Below are 18,544 nucleotides of genomic sequence, written 5' to 3'. Positions count from 1 at the left end.
TGTTACCTTCGCATCAAGCGCACTTTCGGGGTAGACGAGTAGCCATATCATAAATTTACAAAGGGTCAAGATAAGAAAGCGAGAATGTCACGACCTGCACTGCAGCCCAAGGAACGTGACAAAAAAATAAAACGGAGTCAAAATATGTTAAACGGTATCAAAGAAATCAGCTCCAGAAACAGCAGAAAGGCAGAAAAACAGTTCTGAGAAAACGGCTCTCAAAAGTTTCACCGTCTCTTCAGTTCTCTAAAAGGCATCAAATGTGTAGTCTGGCGTGTTTTGTGATGTGGGGCTTCTAGTACGTATGGCCTCTGGTCTGGGGTGCTTACCCCCCCCCCCCCCCCTCCTTTGTATAGGGAATTCTTTGCTGCTGCTGCTCTACAAAGAGCATGGTGCCTAGGTTTCAAACCAAGTGACGTGCAGAACTCTGTGTGGGCTTGAATAGTTCCAGTGTACATTCAGGCAGCCTGTACCCGCAGGCTGCCCGATTTTAATAGCAATCTCCAGTACAATCAGGGAGGCTTTTTTTGTGGTAGAATTGACCATGTTACTGAATGAAGGCTCTAAGTGTCAGGCAGCCTCCCAAGTCATCTTTACTTGACAATGGCTGTAGAACTTAGGATCAGAGAGCCAGTGATAGATATGCAGCTGCTAGGTGCTTTCCAGAATTGTACTTTTGTATGATGCCTCAATCACTTCCGCAGCCAGGTGTCTGTGCCAGCCCAAGGGGCCTAGTGAACAGCTCATGATGAGGTTCTCATTATGAAAGGGTGGTATAATAGATAATGTTACGAGCTATCGTGACAATATGATAATAGAGTAAAAGCGCAATATGCTTGGTTGCGGGTCTGAAGTGCCGACGCTCGAAGTACCTAGCCGCGCAGTCCGAGGTGCCGACGCGCGAAATGCCTAGTCGCGGGCTCGAGGAGTCGACCCTCGATGCGTTTATTCGCGCAGTCCGTGTGGCCGACGCGCGAAATGCCTAGTCGCGGGCTCGAGGAGTCGACCCTCGATGCGTTTATTCGCGCAGTCCGTGTGGCCGACGCGCGAAATGCCTAGTCCGGGCTCGAGCAGTCGACCCTCGATGCGTTTATTCGCGCAGTCCGTGTGGCCGACGCGCGAAATGCCTAGTCCGGGCTCGAGCAGTCGACCCTCGATGCGTTTATTCGCGCAGTCCGTGTGGCCGACGCGCGAAATGCCTAGTCCGGGCTCGAGCAGTCGACCCTCGATGCGTTTATTCGCGCAGTCCGTGTGGCCGACGCGCGAAATGCCTAGTCGCGGGCTCGAGGAGTCGACCCTCGATGCGTTTATTCGCGCAGTCCGTGTGGCCGACGCGCGAAATGCCTAGTCCGGGCTCGAGCAGTCGACCCTCGATGCGTTTATTCGCGCAGTCCGTGTGGCCGACGCGCGAAATGCCTAGTCCGGGCTCGAGCAGTCGACCCTCGATGCGTTTATTCGCGCAGTCCGTGTGGCCGACGCGCGAAATGCCTAGTCGCGGGCTCGAGGAGTCGACCCTCGATGCGTTTATTCGCGCAGTCCGTGTGGCCGACGCGCGAAATGCCTAGTCGCGGGCTCGAGGAGTCGACCCTCGATGCGTTTATTCGCGCAGTCCGTGTGGCCGACGCGCGAAATGCCTAGTCGCGGGCTCGAGGAGTCGACCCTCGATGCGTTTATTCGCGCAGTCCGTGTGGCCGACGCGCGAAATGCCTAGTCCGGGCTCGAGCAGTCGACCCTCGATGCGTTTATTCGCGCAGTCCGTGTGGCCGACGCGCGAAATGCCTAGTCCGGGCTCGAGCAGTCGACCCTCGATGCGTTTATTCGCGCAGTCCGTGTGGCCGACGCGCGAAATGCCTAGTCCGGGCTCGAGCAGTCGACCCTCGATGCGTTTATTCGCGCAGTCCGTGTGGCCGACGCGCGAAATGCCTAGTCCGGGCTCGAGCAGTCGACCCTCGATGCGTTTATTCGCGCAGTCCGTGTGGCCGACGCGCGAAATGCCTAGTCCGGGCTCGAGCAGTCGACCCTCGATGCGTTTATTCGCGCAGTCCGTGTGGCCGACGCGCGAAATGCCTAGTCGCGGGCTCGAGGAGTCGACCCTCGATGCGTTTATTCGCGCAGTCCGTGTGGCCGACGCGCGAAATGCCTAGTCGCGGGCTCGAGGAGTCGACCCTCGATGCGTTTATTCGCGCAGTCCGTGTGGCCGACGCGCGAAATGCCTAGTCGCGGGCTCGAGGAGTCGACCCTCGATGCGTTTATTCGCGCAGTCCGTGTGGCCGACGCGCGAAATGCCTAGTCCGGGCTCGAGCAGTCGACCCTCGATGCGTTTATTCGCGCAGTCCGTGTGGCCGACGCGCGAAATGCCTAGTCCGGGCTCGAGCAGTCGACCCTCGATGCGTTTATTCGCGCAGTCCGTGTGGCCGACGCGCGAAATGCCTAGTCCGGGCTCGAGCAGTCGACCCTCGATGCGTTTATTCGCGCAGTCCGTGTGGCCGACGCGCGAAATGCCTAGTCGCGGGCTCGAGGAGTCGACCCTCGATGCGTTTATTCGCGCAGTCCGTGTGGCCGACGCGCGAAATGCCTAGTCCGGGCTCGAGCAGTCGACCCTCGATGCGTTTATTCGCGCAGTCCGTGTGGCCGACGCGCGAAATGCCTAGTCCGGGCTCGAGCAGTCGACCCTCGATGCGTTTATTCGCGCAGTCCGTGTGGCCGACGCGCGAAATGCCTAGTCCCGGCTCGAGCAGTCGACACTCGATGCGCTTATTCGCGCAGTCGTAGGCGCCGATGCACGAAATGCTTAGGTGAGGGTCCGAGAAGTCCGCGCGACGTGCATGATCACAGAGTCGGAGACTCCTTATTCGCGAAATGCTTAGCCGCGTGTGCGAGGATTGCGTGCGCGATGTGCTTCGTCACGAATTCCGAAACAACGAGTGCTGAAAGGCATAGCCGCATGTCCGAGGATTCCGCGCGTGAATCTTGGTGGCGAAGTCCGCGTCGCCAATGCTCAGAATGCTTAGCCGCGAGTCTGAAACGTCCACAAGCGTAGGGATCGGCCACGCTACTGCGATGTCCGCGTAGCGTCAGTTTTGACACGTCGAGATTACGGCGAATGGAGACGTCCAGACTCGCGACGTGCAAAGAGCCGAGCAGACGACGCGAGCGCCGGACCAATGGCGAACCTTGCTGGAGTCACGTGGCGGGCGCGGCCACTCGCAGACTCTGGCACGACCTTCAATCATTTGCTTTTTGTGCGCGAGGAGATCGCTGAAGCGGCAGATTTGCAGATGGAGAAATGCACTTTCCAACGAGACCAAGATGGCGGCGCTCGGTCGCGCCGTTCCGGAGATAATTCGGCTTAAAAAAAGCTGTTCTTTCTTGATTTCCGCGAGATTTTTCGCAACCTTGGCTGATAAAACGAAATTTTTAGAGCACTTCTAAGTGGTTTACAGTGATGATGTTTGGGTATCAGATAGAAAAGCGGTTATAGAAACTGAAAATGTGATTTTCAAAAAATCTTTTTGGCAATTTTTTGCGATGCTACAGCCGCGACCCCCCTGAAGGCTTTCACCTTAAGAGGAAGCTTTAGCTTAGGCCCAACTCCAATGCAGCCTATTCAAATACATGTCAAATGCAAAAACGCTTTTCTGAGATAACCTCTGGACCGATTTTAATGACATTTGTTGCATTTGAGATAAAGGCAAATTCTGGTGAAGGTTGGAAGCGTATTCTTGATTTTGGGCCTGAATTTTGCTGAAAGGATCTTAAAACATTCGAAAGTAAAAAAAAAGAAACACAAAGGTTACAAATTAATACCTTTACATCAAAAACAGATGCTACGATTCTGTAAATGGCATCCATTAATTAGATCATTCAAAGTGGACAAATTCAGTATGCCAATTTATATACTGCTTGATTTTTTATGTTCTGTACAAGGGTTCTGCAAAAGCTGCATTTCCATGCTACTAAATTTTTTTAGATTCATGTGTAACATCAATTTTGCCTGCTTGAGATGTACTATTAGATGCAATTCACAGAACTGTGGCATAATTTTTCATTTTTGAGTTGGAGTTGTAAACTTAAGTTCTGTTTTCTGACAATTTGCGATTTTTGCCATTTTTTAGTAAGAATTGACAATGTAAATAAAAAATTCAAAACGAACAGTCATTAGATTTAAAATGCTTCTTTTAAATGCAACAAACTTTGTCAAGTTTGGTAGAGTGGTTGCCGAGGAAAACGTATTCACCTTTTACATGAATTTAGATGGGAGCACCTGAGCCAAAGCTTCCTCTTAATATATCAAATCATCAAATGTTTATTTCCAACAAACTTGTTGGGGGTCCTCCAGGCGAAAAGCTGCAGCATACAGCTTGAATGTGCCTGAAGGCCCTCACATGGCAGCAGTACAAATACAAATACAATATACAAATACAATACAATGTATTGTATACAAATACAATGGGTTACATTTACAATAATTACAAAGATCACATTTCAGAAATTTCTTTACAAAAATATGCTCTAAGCTGTTTTCGAGTCAAGGTATTTGTCATAACAATCTCTTTCCCAAATTTATTTAACAGTGAAGGTAGCGTGTGTCTTAGCGACTGCATGAGGTAATTTGTACGCCTCTACGGTACTAACCACCTGTCTTTGCTGCGGGTACGCGCATCACTTCTGTCATATTCAAGTCGTGACGTATTTTTTAAAAATATTTGAAACGTTTCGGAGCCGAAGCAAAAAGAATACAGTAGCCTGTATTCGTAAATCTTAGTTACTTGTATTATGTTATAACTTTCAAAAAGTTGTGCAGTAGAATGGAAATAAGGTACATTCGCTACATTTCGAAGTGCTCGTTTTTGAAGTTGAAGAAGTGCATGAAGATTACGTTTCGTGGTGGTAGCCCATACAAGTGCACAATAATTTAGATGCGATTGAAGCAAGGCATAATATATGTACAACTTTACTTTCTCTGGAAAAAAATGACGGCAACGGCACAATGCACCTGCGGCAGATGACAATGATTTCATAATTTGTTCAGTGTGATATGTCCAGTTCATATCTTCTGACAGCGTAACGCCCAATACTTTGTATTTGGTTACAATCTCAATGGGCGCACCATCCAACAATAATTCTTCATTTAAATAAGACTGCCTGCCTCTTGCCTTGAACAATATGGCCTTTGATTTGGAGCTATTAATTGTTAGAGTGTTATCACGAGACCAACTCGACAATTTAGAAAGGATGCTGCGAGATCTTTGTAACAGATCATCAAGATCATTGTCAGAGACAAACAGGCTCGTGTCGTCAGCGTATAGTACAATGGATGTGTGACTTACTATTTCAGCAATATCGTTTACATAGATATTAAAAAAGGGGGGCCTAAAACGCTACCCTGGGGCACACCTGATTTAATTTCCCTATATGAAGAGCAGTATTTTTCAATAGCAATGCACTGCGTTCGCCCAGACAGATAAGATTGAAAGAGCTGATTTGCCACGCCACGAATACCATATCCTTCTAGTTTACTTATTAAAATTTGATGACTTAAACGATCAAATGCCTTGCTATAATCAATAAACATACCCAACGTTAGTTTTCCTGCATCAATATTATTAATTATTAGTTCTTTTTGGCGTAACAAAGCTGTTTCAGTTGACCTGCCCGAGCGGAATCCGTGTTGACATTCAGAAAGAATGTCATTCTTCGCAAAGAAATTGTTAATGCGAGCAGAAATCAGTTTTTCTAAACCCTTAGAAAAAGCGGATAAAATGGAAATAGGCCTATAATTCCCCAGGTCATTTCGGTTCCCACCTTTGAAAATAACTGACACCCTTGCTTTCTTCGTACTTGTTGGAAAATGTCCCGATTCCATAACAAGGTTAAACACAAATGCGAGATGAACTGCGATGACATCGAGTACACATTTTATAGGTCTGATTTGAATGCCATCTGCATCAACAGCATTGCTGTTTTTTAAGCCCAAAAATATACGACAAATTTCGGCATCGTCAGTCGGCTCGAGAAAAATGCTGTGCGTACATCTCTTAACAGTAGTACCACTGACCGTGTTATTTGACGATGCCGTCATGTTCACAAAGTGTTCATTGAAACGTTCGGTTAAGAGGATGCCCGACACCTTTTCGTTATTCACGATTATCTCACGCAAACTGCGATTCACATTCCCCTGTCTGATTGCATCATTGATAATTGTCCGTCTTTTCTGGATTTTTTCTCTGCACGGCTGCAAAAAGGCTCTCGTAATAGTGCTTTAGCTTTTCGCAGTTCTTTATTTAGTGTATTCCTTAACTTCCTAAATGCAACGAGATCACTTTGCTGATGCGTACGCAGAAATTTATTGAACATCCTTTTTTTTTATAATCATTCTAACATGCTGTGGTTGCACCCACGGCTTTGTAATGCGTTTTTTTACCTTTCCTGTTTTAGGCGGGAAAGACAAATTGTATAGGTGACTGAATATGGACAGAAATTCATCGTACGCTTGACTAGCATCTTTATTGTTATAAAGAGAAGACCAGTCTGTGCGCAAAGCAAGTGCGCGAAAGTGTTCCATAGTTTCGCCTGACAGGCATCTGTAGCTGAACGTGGTATCAGGCAAAGTTCTTTCGTGAATATAAAATGAGCATATTATGAATATCGGACAATGATCACTGATATCATAGCTGATAGTCCCGGCTGTGTAAATCTCTGCACCAGCATTAACAATAAAATTGTCGAGACCTGATTGACAAGATGGTGTCACGCGAGTAGGTGTCATAATAACGCTGCAGAAACCGGAAGAATTGCTTACATTAGTTACTGCACGAGTTGGAGCGCTTTCATCAAGCACGTTAATGTTGAAGTCACCACCAAGAAGCATTTTGTAATTGTGAAAAGTAGCATGCTCTAATAGCTTTTCAGTAAATTCTAAGAAATTAGATATATCACCATTAGGTGGTCGGTACATCACAACAAACAGGTCATTGTCAGATTTAACGCTTAGCACTTCGTAATGTGGTGTGACGCAGGTGAATTCCTCAAGCACATCACACTGTATGCCACGCTTGGCATGCAATGCTACACCGCCCCCACGTTTATCGGTGCGATTAATAAAGAAATGCCTGTAACCGTCTATGATCAGCATTTCACTGTGTTCCTGATACCACGTTTCAGAGAACATGATAATGCCAAATGGAAAAGTAAACTCGGCTAGAAACATAGTTAGTATGTCGTGCTTATAGGCAAGTGAACGCGCATTCACGTGAAGCGCGGAAATGTTTTTTGCGTGTGCGGGCAGAGCAATTTCGCTTTAAAAGCTATACTCACGATACATCGTGTAGTCAAAAGAGAGCAAAGTTGAACTTCTTTAGACGCTGCAGTTTAGGCGATCTTTTGAAGGTCAGTCTCTGAGGCAATTTGGACAACACTACTGGCTTCAGTCTTGCGTGCAAGTACTTTCCCATTTCGCGTCCAGACAAAGCGCCCCTGACATTCGCGCTTTCTTGCTAATGCAAGCCAAAGAAGACGTTTCAAGGTCGGACAGAGGTGCTCATTAATAAGTACTCTGGTATCATCAGGAATTCCAACCTGATTGTTTCGCAACCTAGCCTTCCGTGCTTTTTCAAGAACACTGTCCCTCTTCTGTTTGCTCTTAAACTGGACAACTATATTATATTTTCCAGCTGCTCGGGTGGGCACACGGTGACAGACTTCAATCTCAGAAGAATTATGGGCTCAGCTAGCGCATCACCAATTTTCCCAACAAGTTCAGTAATGCGTTCATTGTCCTGTTGCACAAGTCCCTTAATTTCTATATTGGACCTGTGCGAGTATTGCTCCGATTGAACAACCCTCTTCTGAAGTTGTTGAATAACGTTTTCATTTTCCATGCACCTAGCACATAACTTTTCATTCGCCTTTCTCAAGGCTTCCCTATCTTCTGTGGCTTCTCTAAGCTTCTTTTTCATGTCCTCAAATTGATTGCTCATAAATTTAACACTGTCCACGAGAGACTTCATTTCAGCACGAAGTTCTCGGATTTCGCATCGGCTTTCTCTTTCAGCTGTAGATTTGGTCATGTTTTCACAAAGGAACAGTACCAGTGGACAGAAGGTATAATAAATATACAATAGATACACAGCAATACAGAAAGGCAGCAGCGACAGCATAAACATCTAGTTACAAAGCATGTAATTTGGACACCAACCTGCAGTACAGGGATCAAGTTTTTAGCGTTGCGCCGATCAGCTGTCACTGCTGCCAAGTGTCGGTCCAGCGAAGGCAGCCGGCTTTTGTACCGCTTGTCCTGATGACGTCCCCAGCGGAAGAACCGTCAAGGAAGTGACGCAAGTGGACCAAGGCTTCTGGTGGTCAGCAAGATTCGTTATATCGGCAGTACAGGGATCAAGTTTTTAGCGTTGCGCCGATCAGCTGTCACTGCTGATCGGCGTATCATACATTGATCAAAGTATCATACATTGTGATAACAGTTGCTCAGGCTGAGGTGTAGCATATTGTAATTGCTTGGAGATGTGGTGCATTCTTTGTTTCACATGCTGATGCAGCTCTCGTTCCAGAAAAAGAAATTCAGTCATTTTTTTCTGTATGCTTCAGAGCTTTCGGCTCATTATAACAGGCTGACAGGCTTCCAATACTGTGACTAGCTCCTTTTATGGGTTGTTGTTTGTCATTAAATTTAAATATACATTTGTGCACAGTTTCCCATCAACAGGTCTCCAGCATCTCTTCTTTCACTGAAAAGTGAGAAAATGTGCTTGATCTTTATTTTTGTCATGTTCTTGTTCTGTTGCTTTTATCCTTACTGTTGATGCATATCCAAGGTCTAATGAATGTATTGTTTAAAAATATGTCTGTGATACGCTTTTATTGTTGCTGATAAATGTAGAGGCGGACCCTGTACTTCAAAAATTATTTTTCTTTTGTGGGTAGATTTTGATGAAACTTGCTGAATTTATGTATTTCAGTGTACTAATTTAATATCTGCACTGTTTTCTTGCAGAGAACTATATTAGAAATTTTTTAAATCCGCTTTTGCACGGCTTGTTTGAATTGCGTTATTTGCCAAACTAATATATATATATTGACATACAAAAATGATTTGTAGCTGACAAAGAGTGCAAACCAGCAAAAATAGTGTTCTAACTTTATATCAGTGAGAGCATGGCAAACTTTTACACCTTACTGGCGCCCAGGACATCTACGTCTTATTACTTTTGAGAAATTTCTGTAATATTATTCATTTATAGTATAGGCCCATTGCCCTCTAATTTGTCTACCTTTCTGACAAAAAGATAAATAAATGTTGTGATAGAATAAGTAGAACTCGAGAGATCATTGCTCCCGAACTGCGACACCATCAAAAATGCTGTTTTGAGGAAATGAAAAAAAAAACTTTCTCAGCATGTATGTTCAGAGTGGTTGTGGCAGAGGCCAAATCAATCAAGGATGATACAGGGGCCCAATCAAGCAAGATTAAATTATCTACTCCAATTGGGATCAAAGGGATGCAAAAGATAGTTGGGCCAATTTTTGGCTCCAAAGAGCAGGGTCTCACCTTAAATTGTCACATGAATACCCCTCTTGTTTTGCCTTTTCTTTTACTCATGTTTTTATGTAGTATTACTTCAGCAATTTCTGCTGCAGCCTTTTCCATTTTCCGTGGCCATGAAATGTGAAAATTATGCCTAAAGCTTCGGGGGGGGGGGGGGGGGGGGGGCTGGAACTGCCATAATGCTGTCTTTTAGTGACAGCTCTGGTAACTCATAGCAGAGGTTGTAGTAAATTAATTCCATACTTACCAGTTTTCCAAAATTTGTTTGTACATTTTACAAGTTTAAGCTTGTTCTACGATTTAAGAAATTCATCAAATTATTTGAAAAATTCGGATCGCAAAACAGTTTCACTTGTCACCGTAGATACTCTCGGAAATCTTCTGATGAACAAAAGACAGCAGAGGAATATTTGCTTTGAGCAGGTTTATTTACATAAGTTCCTATAAAAGGCGATATCGACAAGAAATGTCGCTGTGCAAGTTATCTCAAGCAATGTGCACTTGTCAGTTTGTGCTGTCAGTTTGTTGTGGCTTGTTTGCTGCATATAAAGGTTAATCGGTGTTTATAGAATGCATGTCTGTGCCACAAAAGGCACACTCGAGGCAAAGCACATAATATCCTTTTGTGTACCTCCTGAGGTCATGTGAGGTCATCTCTTAAAGATGTTAGAGAGTTTTAGCTTGTTCGGCGTTCTGGTAAATGCAGGCAAACTGGGCGTATTACCGGGTGGGCGGCTTAACAGGTGCTGTCACCTCTTGGGGCAGAGCATCAACCAAGTTTATTTTACTTCGTTGCTGATGTAAGTTTTTAGCAGTGGCAAATAGTGGCACAATGACGTCTGTGAAAGTTTAGACCAGCAGTGAATAAGAGTACACTTGGTTACTGCAATATTAGCCCTGTGTTTGTCTGCTTGAGCTCTGCACCAACAGGTGGCTGCATCACTCCGGCCACTCACGTTTACACCTGTGCCAGCAAAATGCCCAGTGTGCCTGCGTAAACCGGTGTACCGGAGAAGCTCAAACTCTCAATTTACGAATATTACACAGGCAGGCATGTATGTGTTTGTGTTTGTCAGTTTTAATTATTAGTCTGTACTGTTTATCTTAAGTTAAGCATGAATGTGTTTGTTTTTTTTTAATGTAAAATTTTTGGCAGCTCAGATATACTGTTCCTGAAAAATGATGTCCAAGAAATGCATTTGAGCCCTAATGGCTTTTGTTGATACTTTTTGCGCAGGTTTGGGGCGGCAAAGGCGGCTTTTCCGAGAGGTCAGGGCAACCAGGGAAGCAGTTTGGAAGCAGCAGGGGCCACCAGATGCCTTTGCCCAGCAGGTCACGTGTCTATACAGATGTTAATTCCCACAGACCAAGGGACTATTGGGACTATGAGTCACACGTTGTCGAATGGGGGTAATTGAAAATTTTCTTGTCATCTTTGTGCAGTGTGGCAAACTCCTTGCTTGCTCTCGTGAAAGTTCTCAACCACAAATCACTAGTGGCAATAGTTATCATCACTCAAATTTGGATTCTGTGCCCTTCATTTTCAGCATGACCATACCATGCAAAATCAGACTTTTGCCACTGCAGAACATGAGCCAGACATCTAAAGTTTGAGTTTTAGTTGTGGTTTTAGTCAACCTCAGCAGCCAAATGGCGGTTGTAAAAAGCTGGAAAAAATGTGAATGGCAGAAACTGTTTGCGGCAACAATGTTCCCAACGTGACTTGTGCAAATTGTCTGAAAGATTCAGTAAGCCATCGAATGTTCTGCACCTGAAATATTGGTCACCATTGTGCAGTAGGTCATGGGCCCCTTGGCGGGGCTGCAAATAAGTTGGAGCTTGCCTGAAAATGTTCCGAGGCTGTATAGTCCATGATATTAGGTGTGTATGTAGAGTAGAAAGCCAGTGAACTTTTTTCCTGTTTATCTTTGTAAAAGAATATCCGTTATTTTCTCTGCAAGGGACCTGGAAGGCCATGTTCTGGGATCCATATCATATGCGCTAACCACCTGTTGCCTGCGTAGTCTGCTATTAAGCTGTTTAAAGGTTGTCAGTAAAAAAAAATTGGTTACGAACTCTGCACGTTTGCCAATGTTGCATCGATAGTGTATAGTATTACTAATTTATGACCAATTTAGGTAAAGTTTAATTTCGTTGCAGTTGCCCTTAGATATACCATAACTACTAAATTCTCCTGCTGTCAATATGCTACATACTGGTAGTGCTTTGTGTATGGAACCTAGGTTCACTTTATACGCAGAAAAGTTTAATTTTTCACGTTTGTGGGAACGAGTATGTTGGTCCTGTATACTGCCACGGGACAATAGCAAATTGTACACAATGCACATTTCACAGTCATTGTGATGCTCAGTAATTTCAGCAAAACGACTTCTCTAATGTCATAGCACTGATAGGACTACAAGTTGGCAACAGTGGGCTTTGTGGCAGTTCTTTAGTATCTGCATAACACTTGTGTGAGCTGTATCATGGAAGCACCTGCAAGTAGCTGTATGTTAGGCTGATGTTTACTTAATTTGATACATTTGCTTTCAGAGTTCAAGATGACTACCAGCTTGTCCGCAAGCTTGGTCGTGGGAAGTACAGCGAGGTGTTTGAGGCTATTAACATCACTAACAACGAGAAGTGTGTAGTTAAAATATTAAAGGTAAGTCATTTTCTTTGTGTTGCCTGTGAACCAACTACAGAGTGAAAGATCGCTAATTACTTTGGCTACAAATTCAATTTTCCTGTCACATGTAATTTAAGAGTATCTGGCCTGCTACTCTGCGCAAGGGAAGGGGAAGAATACAAGAGTCACAATGCAGGATGATGATGGGAGAAATGAGATGAAAGAGCACGTTGTATAAGTGCTACCATCACAAGCGCGAGTCCACGTCCATGTTGTCTAACATGAAAAAGCACGCATTGCATCTATCGTCTGCCAACTCTCCAGCCATGTGCCTAGCAGGAGGTCTTCTGATAGCGGTCTGTCTAAATGTCTCAAGGTAGCTGCCAGTGTCAGTCTTTCGTGTACATACACAGGGCACACAACGAGCACATGGTCTGTAGTCTGAACGCCACACGCTGAATAGTCTGGGGAGTCCGCCAGTCCAATGATCTGCAAGTACCGTGCGTGAAAGTGACGCCTAAACATAGTCTGTGTATCAGGCGGTCATGTGGGTATGGAATTTCACGCATAACAGAAAAATGCGTAGTAGTGGGATTCGGCCTTTTGGAGCGGACGTGGCAAGCGTCTGGCTAGGCGCAGTATCTTCTTGTCGCACTCCTCGTTAATTCCTACAGGAGGCACACGATGTCCTGTCTAGAGAACGGCACAACAGTTCGCAGGCCATTGCTGAAGGGCGTGCCTTGCTTCAGCATCGGCTGTCTCATTACCATGGAGCCCAGTGTCCCAGAATTCGTTTTTCCAGTGGCAAGCCAAGTGCTTAAAGAAAGAGGGTTATATGAAGATTTGGTGGGGTATGTGCTGAATACAACAAATAAGGGCTGTTACTGTACTTTGTTGCAGTTATTTTTGTATCGCTGTGTAGGCCTCTTGATGCACATTTTTAAGCTTAGTAAGTGTTCACATAATTCTTTTCAAGCATTTGTTAGTTACAATACTGACTTGTGGTTGCTATCCATCATTTGTATGCTTAGAAGATACTATTTCCCTGTCTCCATCTGTTTGTCTATATATTTTTCACTTGCAGCCTGTGAAGAAGAAAAAGATAAAGCGAGAGATCAAGATTTTGGAAAACCTTCGTGGAGGGCCAAACATTGTCACATTGCAAGCAGTCGTCAAAGACCTTGTTGTGAGTTCACATGCAGTATTTCTTTGTTCTGCTAAAATGCGCAACCATTGGCTTGTCAGAAATGGGCTGTCGCACAATTATAGTAAGGGCAGCGCATGATTCATTTTGGATAATGGGGGCTACTCGTACATAAATCATTTTTAAAAGATATGTTCTTCCATTTTTGTCACAAAAGTTTCATGCAAAATTATAAAGGCCTGACTCCATTGTGATGTTAGGCCCTCTTCATGCCACCTCTCGCTCACCTTCATGCTCGCCACATTAAGTAAGATGTTGCTCACTGCCACCATGGGTTTGCACTAGTGCCACTGCTGCGTCGGGCACAGAACAGCTAGCCACTGAGCTATTGCACAATGTGTGCACTCAGCGGTGCCCTCCCCACAGGGCTGGGTATCACCACACGGCAAGAAGCACGCAGTCGCCCCCAAAGCGACCTGGGTGCTTGATATGCGGCGGGCTTCGAGCCTGTCAAGTGTGTCCCCGGTCAATTCCTTCATTGTTTGTAACATGCACTATGCACATTCAAAGAAAGGTAGCATCTGCATATTTCTTTCGAATGCAGTAGTAGGCTGTTTGTGCGATGCAGTAGTTTTCGGTGTGGCATTCAGCGCCACAGTTATTCTGTGCGTTCCTATCACCAGTCCCTATCCTTGATGCCGCAGGTGGCAGTTGATGAAGTGTCACTTCTCTACTGCCATAATGGTGATAGCTGTCAGGCCGTTGTTGTCATTGGGTTGCTGTTGTATGCAGTTGGGCGTGATAGCACAGCATTGCTGGAGTTCTGCACAAAGATGAGGAAGCCAAAGGGGATGGCTTGGGTTGCACCGTATTTACTTGAATGTAACCTGACCATGATTGTAACGCAAGGTTTGACTTTCCAGTCGAGCGAAATAAAAAGAAATAAAACTGCAAATGTAATGCAAGGTGAAAGGAAGAAGAAATGGGACCTTTATTCAAGAAATAACAATTAGCAAACAAGTTCTCTTGGGTGATTCTTTTCGGAGATAGGTTCACTTGTGCGAAATTTTGCGTGACTCGTCACTGAAAGCATCCCCAACAAGTGTTTTTGGCACTGTGCAGGCTCGCTATCAATGCCAAGAGTGCCGTCAGCCGTATACTTTGAGGGGATCGGTGCTGGGATGAGTCAAGCCTTGCGAAAGTGAAACTATCTCCGAAAGTGATTACCCGAGAATCGGATCTCCGAGCTTGTTTAAGATTAAGTACTTCTTAAGAGGCCACAAAACCATTTCAGTTGGAGATACTAACAGATTACCAGTGGCGTAGCCAGAAATTTCATTCGAGGGGGGGGGAGCTTGGCCTCCTTTTTACAGAATTGACTGAGGCATCACATACATGAATAATAACCGCATTGCTGTTGCCAAAGATGCCGCAAACGAATTCTTGGATGCTACGCACTGTCAAGACATGTAAAATATGTATTCTTTCATAAAAGAATGTATTCTTATGTCCCAAAAGTTGTGCCAGAAATAACGTATATCAATGGTTCCATGTTCTTTTGTCTGTTTAATAAGAAATAAAATATCACACGAACCTTAGAACTACATCAGTGCGAAACCAGCAAAGCACTGCATACAGCTGATATGATAAATGTAAAGGCCGTGAAGTGAACAAGTTGAGGACAAATATTTTAATGAAACTTTGTCATTCAAGAACGTTGTTTACATTTTTGTACATACGCAACGGCCAGGGAAAAATCTCAGTGACGCTGTCCTTCATTGCAATATACTGCGCAGGAGCAGCTGTCACCAGTCATATATTGCAATTGCACCGAAATTCTAGTTGCAACAGAGATCACATATAAAAAGCAGCAGTTCTGCAAAATATACATTAGAAATGCGAAGTACAAAGGAATACACAAATGCGAAGATAAAGCCTGATAAAAAGTAAGAAAGCATCTCAGGAAACAAAGTTCACTGCATGTATCCACAAAACCTCGCAACACGATATCTAAATATACCTAAAGGTATCTAATAAATCTACGTATCCAAGCAAAAGTCACTGTATACACGGTGTTTCAGCTAACTTTAGCCAGAGTTTAAAAAATATGCCGATGCACTTTAGGACGACGCAACCAAGTGCATGTTCTCACTTTTGTATGTAGTGTCATGCTATTTTTTGTATTTTGATTAACCCTTTGAGGGTTGAACCTTTTCGCCATATGCGACTGCCCAGGGTCGATTTTTTTTTTTATTGCAGATTCCAATTCTTCTTGAGACTTGCTTCGAAAAAAATTTACCGCAATTTTTTTAGGGTGACCGTAAAGTAACAAAAAATATTTTGTGTTGGTATATGTGCTCTTCATTCATGAATAACAACAATAAAAAAGGAAATAAACTTATAAGAAATAAAAATATGGTGCATTTTTATACACATAATTCAAGGTCTTGAAAATGTGCACATGAATGTTTTGCAAGACTCAAATGTTCCTGCTCTTGCACTAGTACCTAATATGTACATCCATAGCGTAATCGAACTGCGTAGGTGCGTGCACTCAAGAAAAAATGTGTTGTTGTGTGCCCATCAAAAAAGCACGTGTGACAAACTTCTGCTAATCTTCATCTTATCGCCAACCAGAGGCAATTAGTTTTCGCGAGTGTCAAAAAAAAAAAAAGCTACGGAACCGCATGCATGACGGCATCCTTCCTATGCGCACCCCTGTGAGCACTAAACTAGTGAGAAAGAGGCGGTCGCTCTTTGAGCAATTAGTAACAAGATAGCCATCAGTTCTGCAAGCGAAAGAAGCCGAAACCGCGCGTGGCACAGAACCCAAACCGCCGCCCGCCCTCGCTAGCGCCATTGCGCGAGCGGTAGAATATAGACGCGCGGGGGCAAACTAGTGCTAAAACAAACCATGCAACGAAAACTGAGAGAGGGAGGCGCGCTAAAAGAATTCCCTGTATTCCCACATAGTGGCAGCACATGACAGAAAAGAAAAAGTTAGGAAATTGGCACGCTTTTTAAACGTACAGACGGCGCCGTATATTTACGTCATTGATCTTGGAACGGTTAATGAGATTTTTAGCCAAGATTAATAAACCAACTTCTGAAGTAACGAAGCTAGGAAAAAAATTCTAATGAGAAAATTGGAGAGCTGTTTGCAAAATGTCCGAATAAACAGTTTCTGTCTTTCTATATATCTATTAAGTATTAGTGTATTTCAGCTTACTGATGATGCTTGCGAAACACAAAACACCAAGTGACATACTCGCTTGCGCGTCATGATTGCACTGCTCCCCAACTTTCCCTGCACAAACAGCCGCTGCCGCTTAAAAGGCGACAGGGCAGCGACGTAAGCGTTGGCTGGGCCATTTACGCCAGTGATGTGCTCCCCTCGTGATAGTTTGTTATAGCATTTAAGCAGACACAGCGGTTATCGCTTGTGCTGCCGGAAGTAACAGGTCCGTAATTTCGCAATGGCTGTATGCAAATTGAACATCCCTAAATAAAAAACTGTTTTCAGAACGCTGAAAATTTTAGAATGAAGGTATCCTAATTGACCTGATGCAGTCTTTCACTGAATTTACGTTTATTTTTCCTGCGCTTTCACAGCAAGCGCTCGAAGAGGTCACTTTCTGCCGCGATACAACACTGGGACCCTCTGAGAAAGTGTGCTGTCGCTGCCTCGAGCACCATCAGTGAAATGCTGTGGCAAACTTCAGTTATATTCTCCTGTAATGCTTCTGTAGTCGTTTCCGTTGGTCGTGTATATGTGATCCTTAATATAGTCCCACAAGAAAAAGTCGAGAGGGTTGAGGTCGGGTTACCCTGCGGGCCACAGGACAGGCCCGTTTCTCCCTCTCCATTGCCCTGAGAAGGTAACATCAAGCCATGCTCGTGCTTGACTGCAGCTTTGGGCCGGGGCCCCGTCGTGCTGATACCACATTGCGGCAAGCTGGGCTAGTGGCATGTTGCAGCAGAAGTCTTCAACTACCCTTTGAGGAACTCACTTATACCCCTGACACACGGGCAAAACTAAAGTCCTTTCCAGTAAACGCCTTTTGCTACTCTGAAGGACCCTTTGCAGAAAGGAGTTGCGCCAATGACACACGGCACCGCACTAAACTTCTTTAGGTAGTTCCTCAGATGAACGCCGCAAGAAAAATAGCGCTGGCTGTTATAGCCACAAGAGAGAGAACATTCTTAAAAAGCTGCGTATTTAATTACACTTAGGTACTGTAGAACCTAAAAAGTATATTTTGTTCATTGTTGATGGCTAATAATACTTATAGTTGTTTATTTTATTCGCGTTTTTGCGTTGTTAGCAGCCATGTAACTTGGTCCAGCAACTATGTGCAGCCGGTGTTTTGCTGTGCATGCTGTTTATTCTGGTGATGCCCACGTTTCTGTCGTCCCTTTTCACGTCTTTGTCGTCCCTTCTTTTGTGCGCACAGGCGCAATGCGTTTTATTCAATATGTTATTCCAACAACTGTGGTTTCTTCTGGGTATTTCCTGCGGGCGCTGATTGTGCAGTCTCCATCTCGCGACGTGAACACACCACATGCGCGCAGCAAACAACGATGACACTGCCGGAATTCAACATGGTGGCACTGGCGACGTTATGCGAGCGTTTGAGAGTATAGCTAGAGGAAATCTTCACTATTCGACAAATTGTATTACCGCTAACAATTGAAACATTTTCGCAAGGTAAAAAAAATACCTATGGGCACCGTAGTTATGTGGCAGGTTTCCTTCTATTGACGAGTTGTGCACGCTGTGTGCGAGAGTATAACTCCTTTTCCGCTCGAAAAGTAGTTGCGCGATCTCCTTTCCCGAAAAGGAGCTTTGCCGTAAAGGAGATACTCCTTTGTCGTGTGTCACTGCACTTGAACGCCTTTCCGGTAGATGTCCCCTTCCCTAAAGGACTTTAGAGTGCCTGTGTGTCAGGGGTATTACATACCTCTTACCGGTGAGAGTCTTGTTAAAATACCTTGGGCCAATGACTATGCTGTCATATATTCCGCACCAAACGTTGAAGGACCACTGATATTGGTGGTGGGGTATTCGTAGCCAGTGGGGATTCTGCTCACTGAAATAGTGTGCATTGTGGATATTTACTTGGCAATTTCGGGAAAAGTTCGCCTCGTCAGTCCTGAAACCTTGGTGAGAAAGTCAGAATCCTGCTCCTCCTGAATCAAAATCCAATTC

General features: G+C 44.6%; 1 protein-coding gene across 2 annotated transcripts in view; it reads left to right on the top strand.

The window, feature by feature from the left end:
• CkIIalpha (casein kinase II subunit alpha) overlaps nucleotides 1–18,544 on the top strand; it is a 133,756-nt gene that overhangs the window by 70,500 nt on the left and 44,712 nt on the right. For both annotated transcript variants that reach the window (XM_070525653.1, XM_070525650.1), the window contains exons 4-6: nucleotides 10,800–10,972; nucleotides 12,116–12,227; nucleotides 13,276–13,377. In XM_070525653.1, the coding sequence (XP_070381754.1) occupies nucleotides 10,800–10,972; nucleotides 12,116–12,227; nucleotides 13,276–13,377 (387 nt within the window). The remainder of the gene's footprint in view (nucleotides 1–10,799; nucleotides 10,973–12,115; nucleotides 12,228–13,275; nucleotides 13,378–18,544) is intronic.

The sequence above is a fragment of the Dermacentor albipictus genome, chromosome 1, assembly GCF_038994185.2.
Source record: "Dermacentor albipictus isolate Rhodes 1998 colony chromosome 1, USDA_Dalb.pri_finalv2, whole genome shotgun sequence".
Classification (NCBI taxonomy): Eukaryota; Metazoa; Arthropoda; class Arachnida; order Ixodida; family Ixodidae; genus Dermacentor; species Dermacentor albipictus.
The sequence above is the reverse complement of the archived record's forward strand: the minus strand, read 5'-3'. Positions and strand labels throughout refer to the sequence as shown.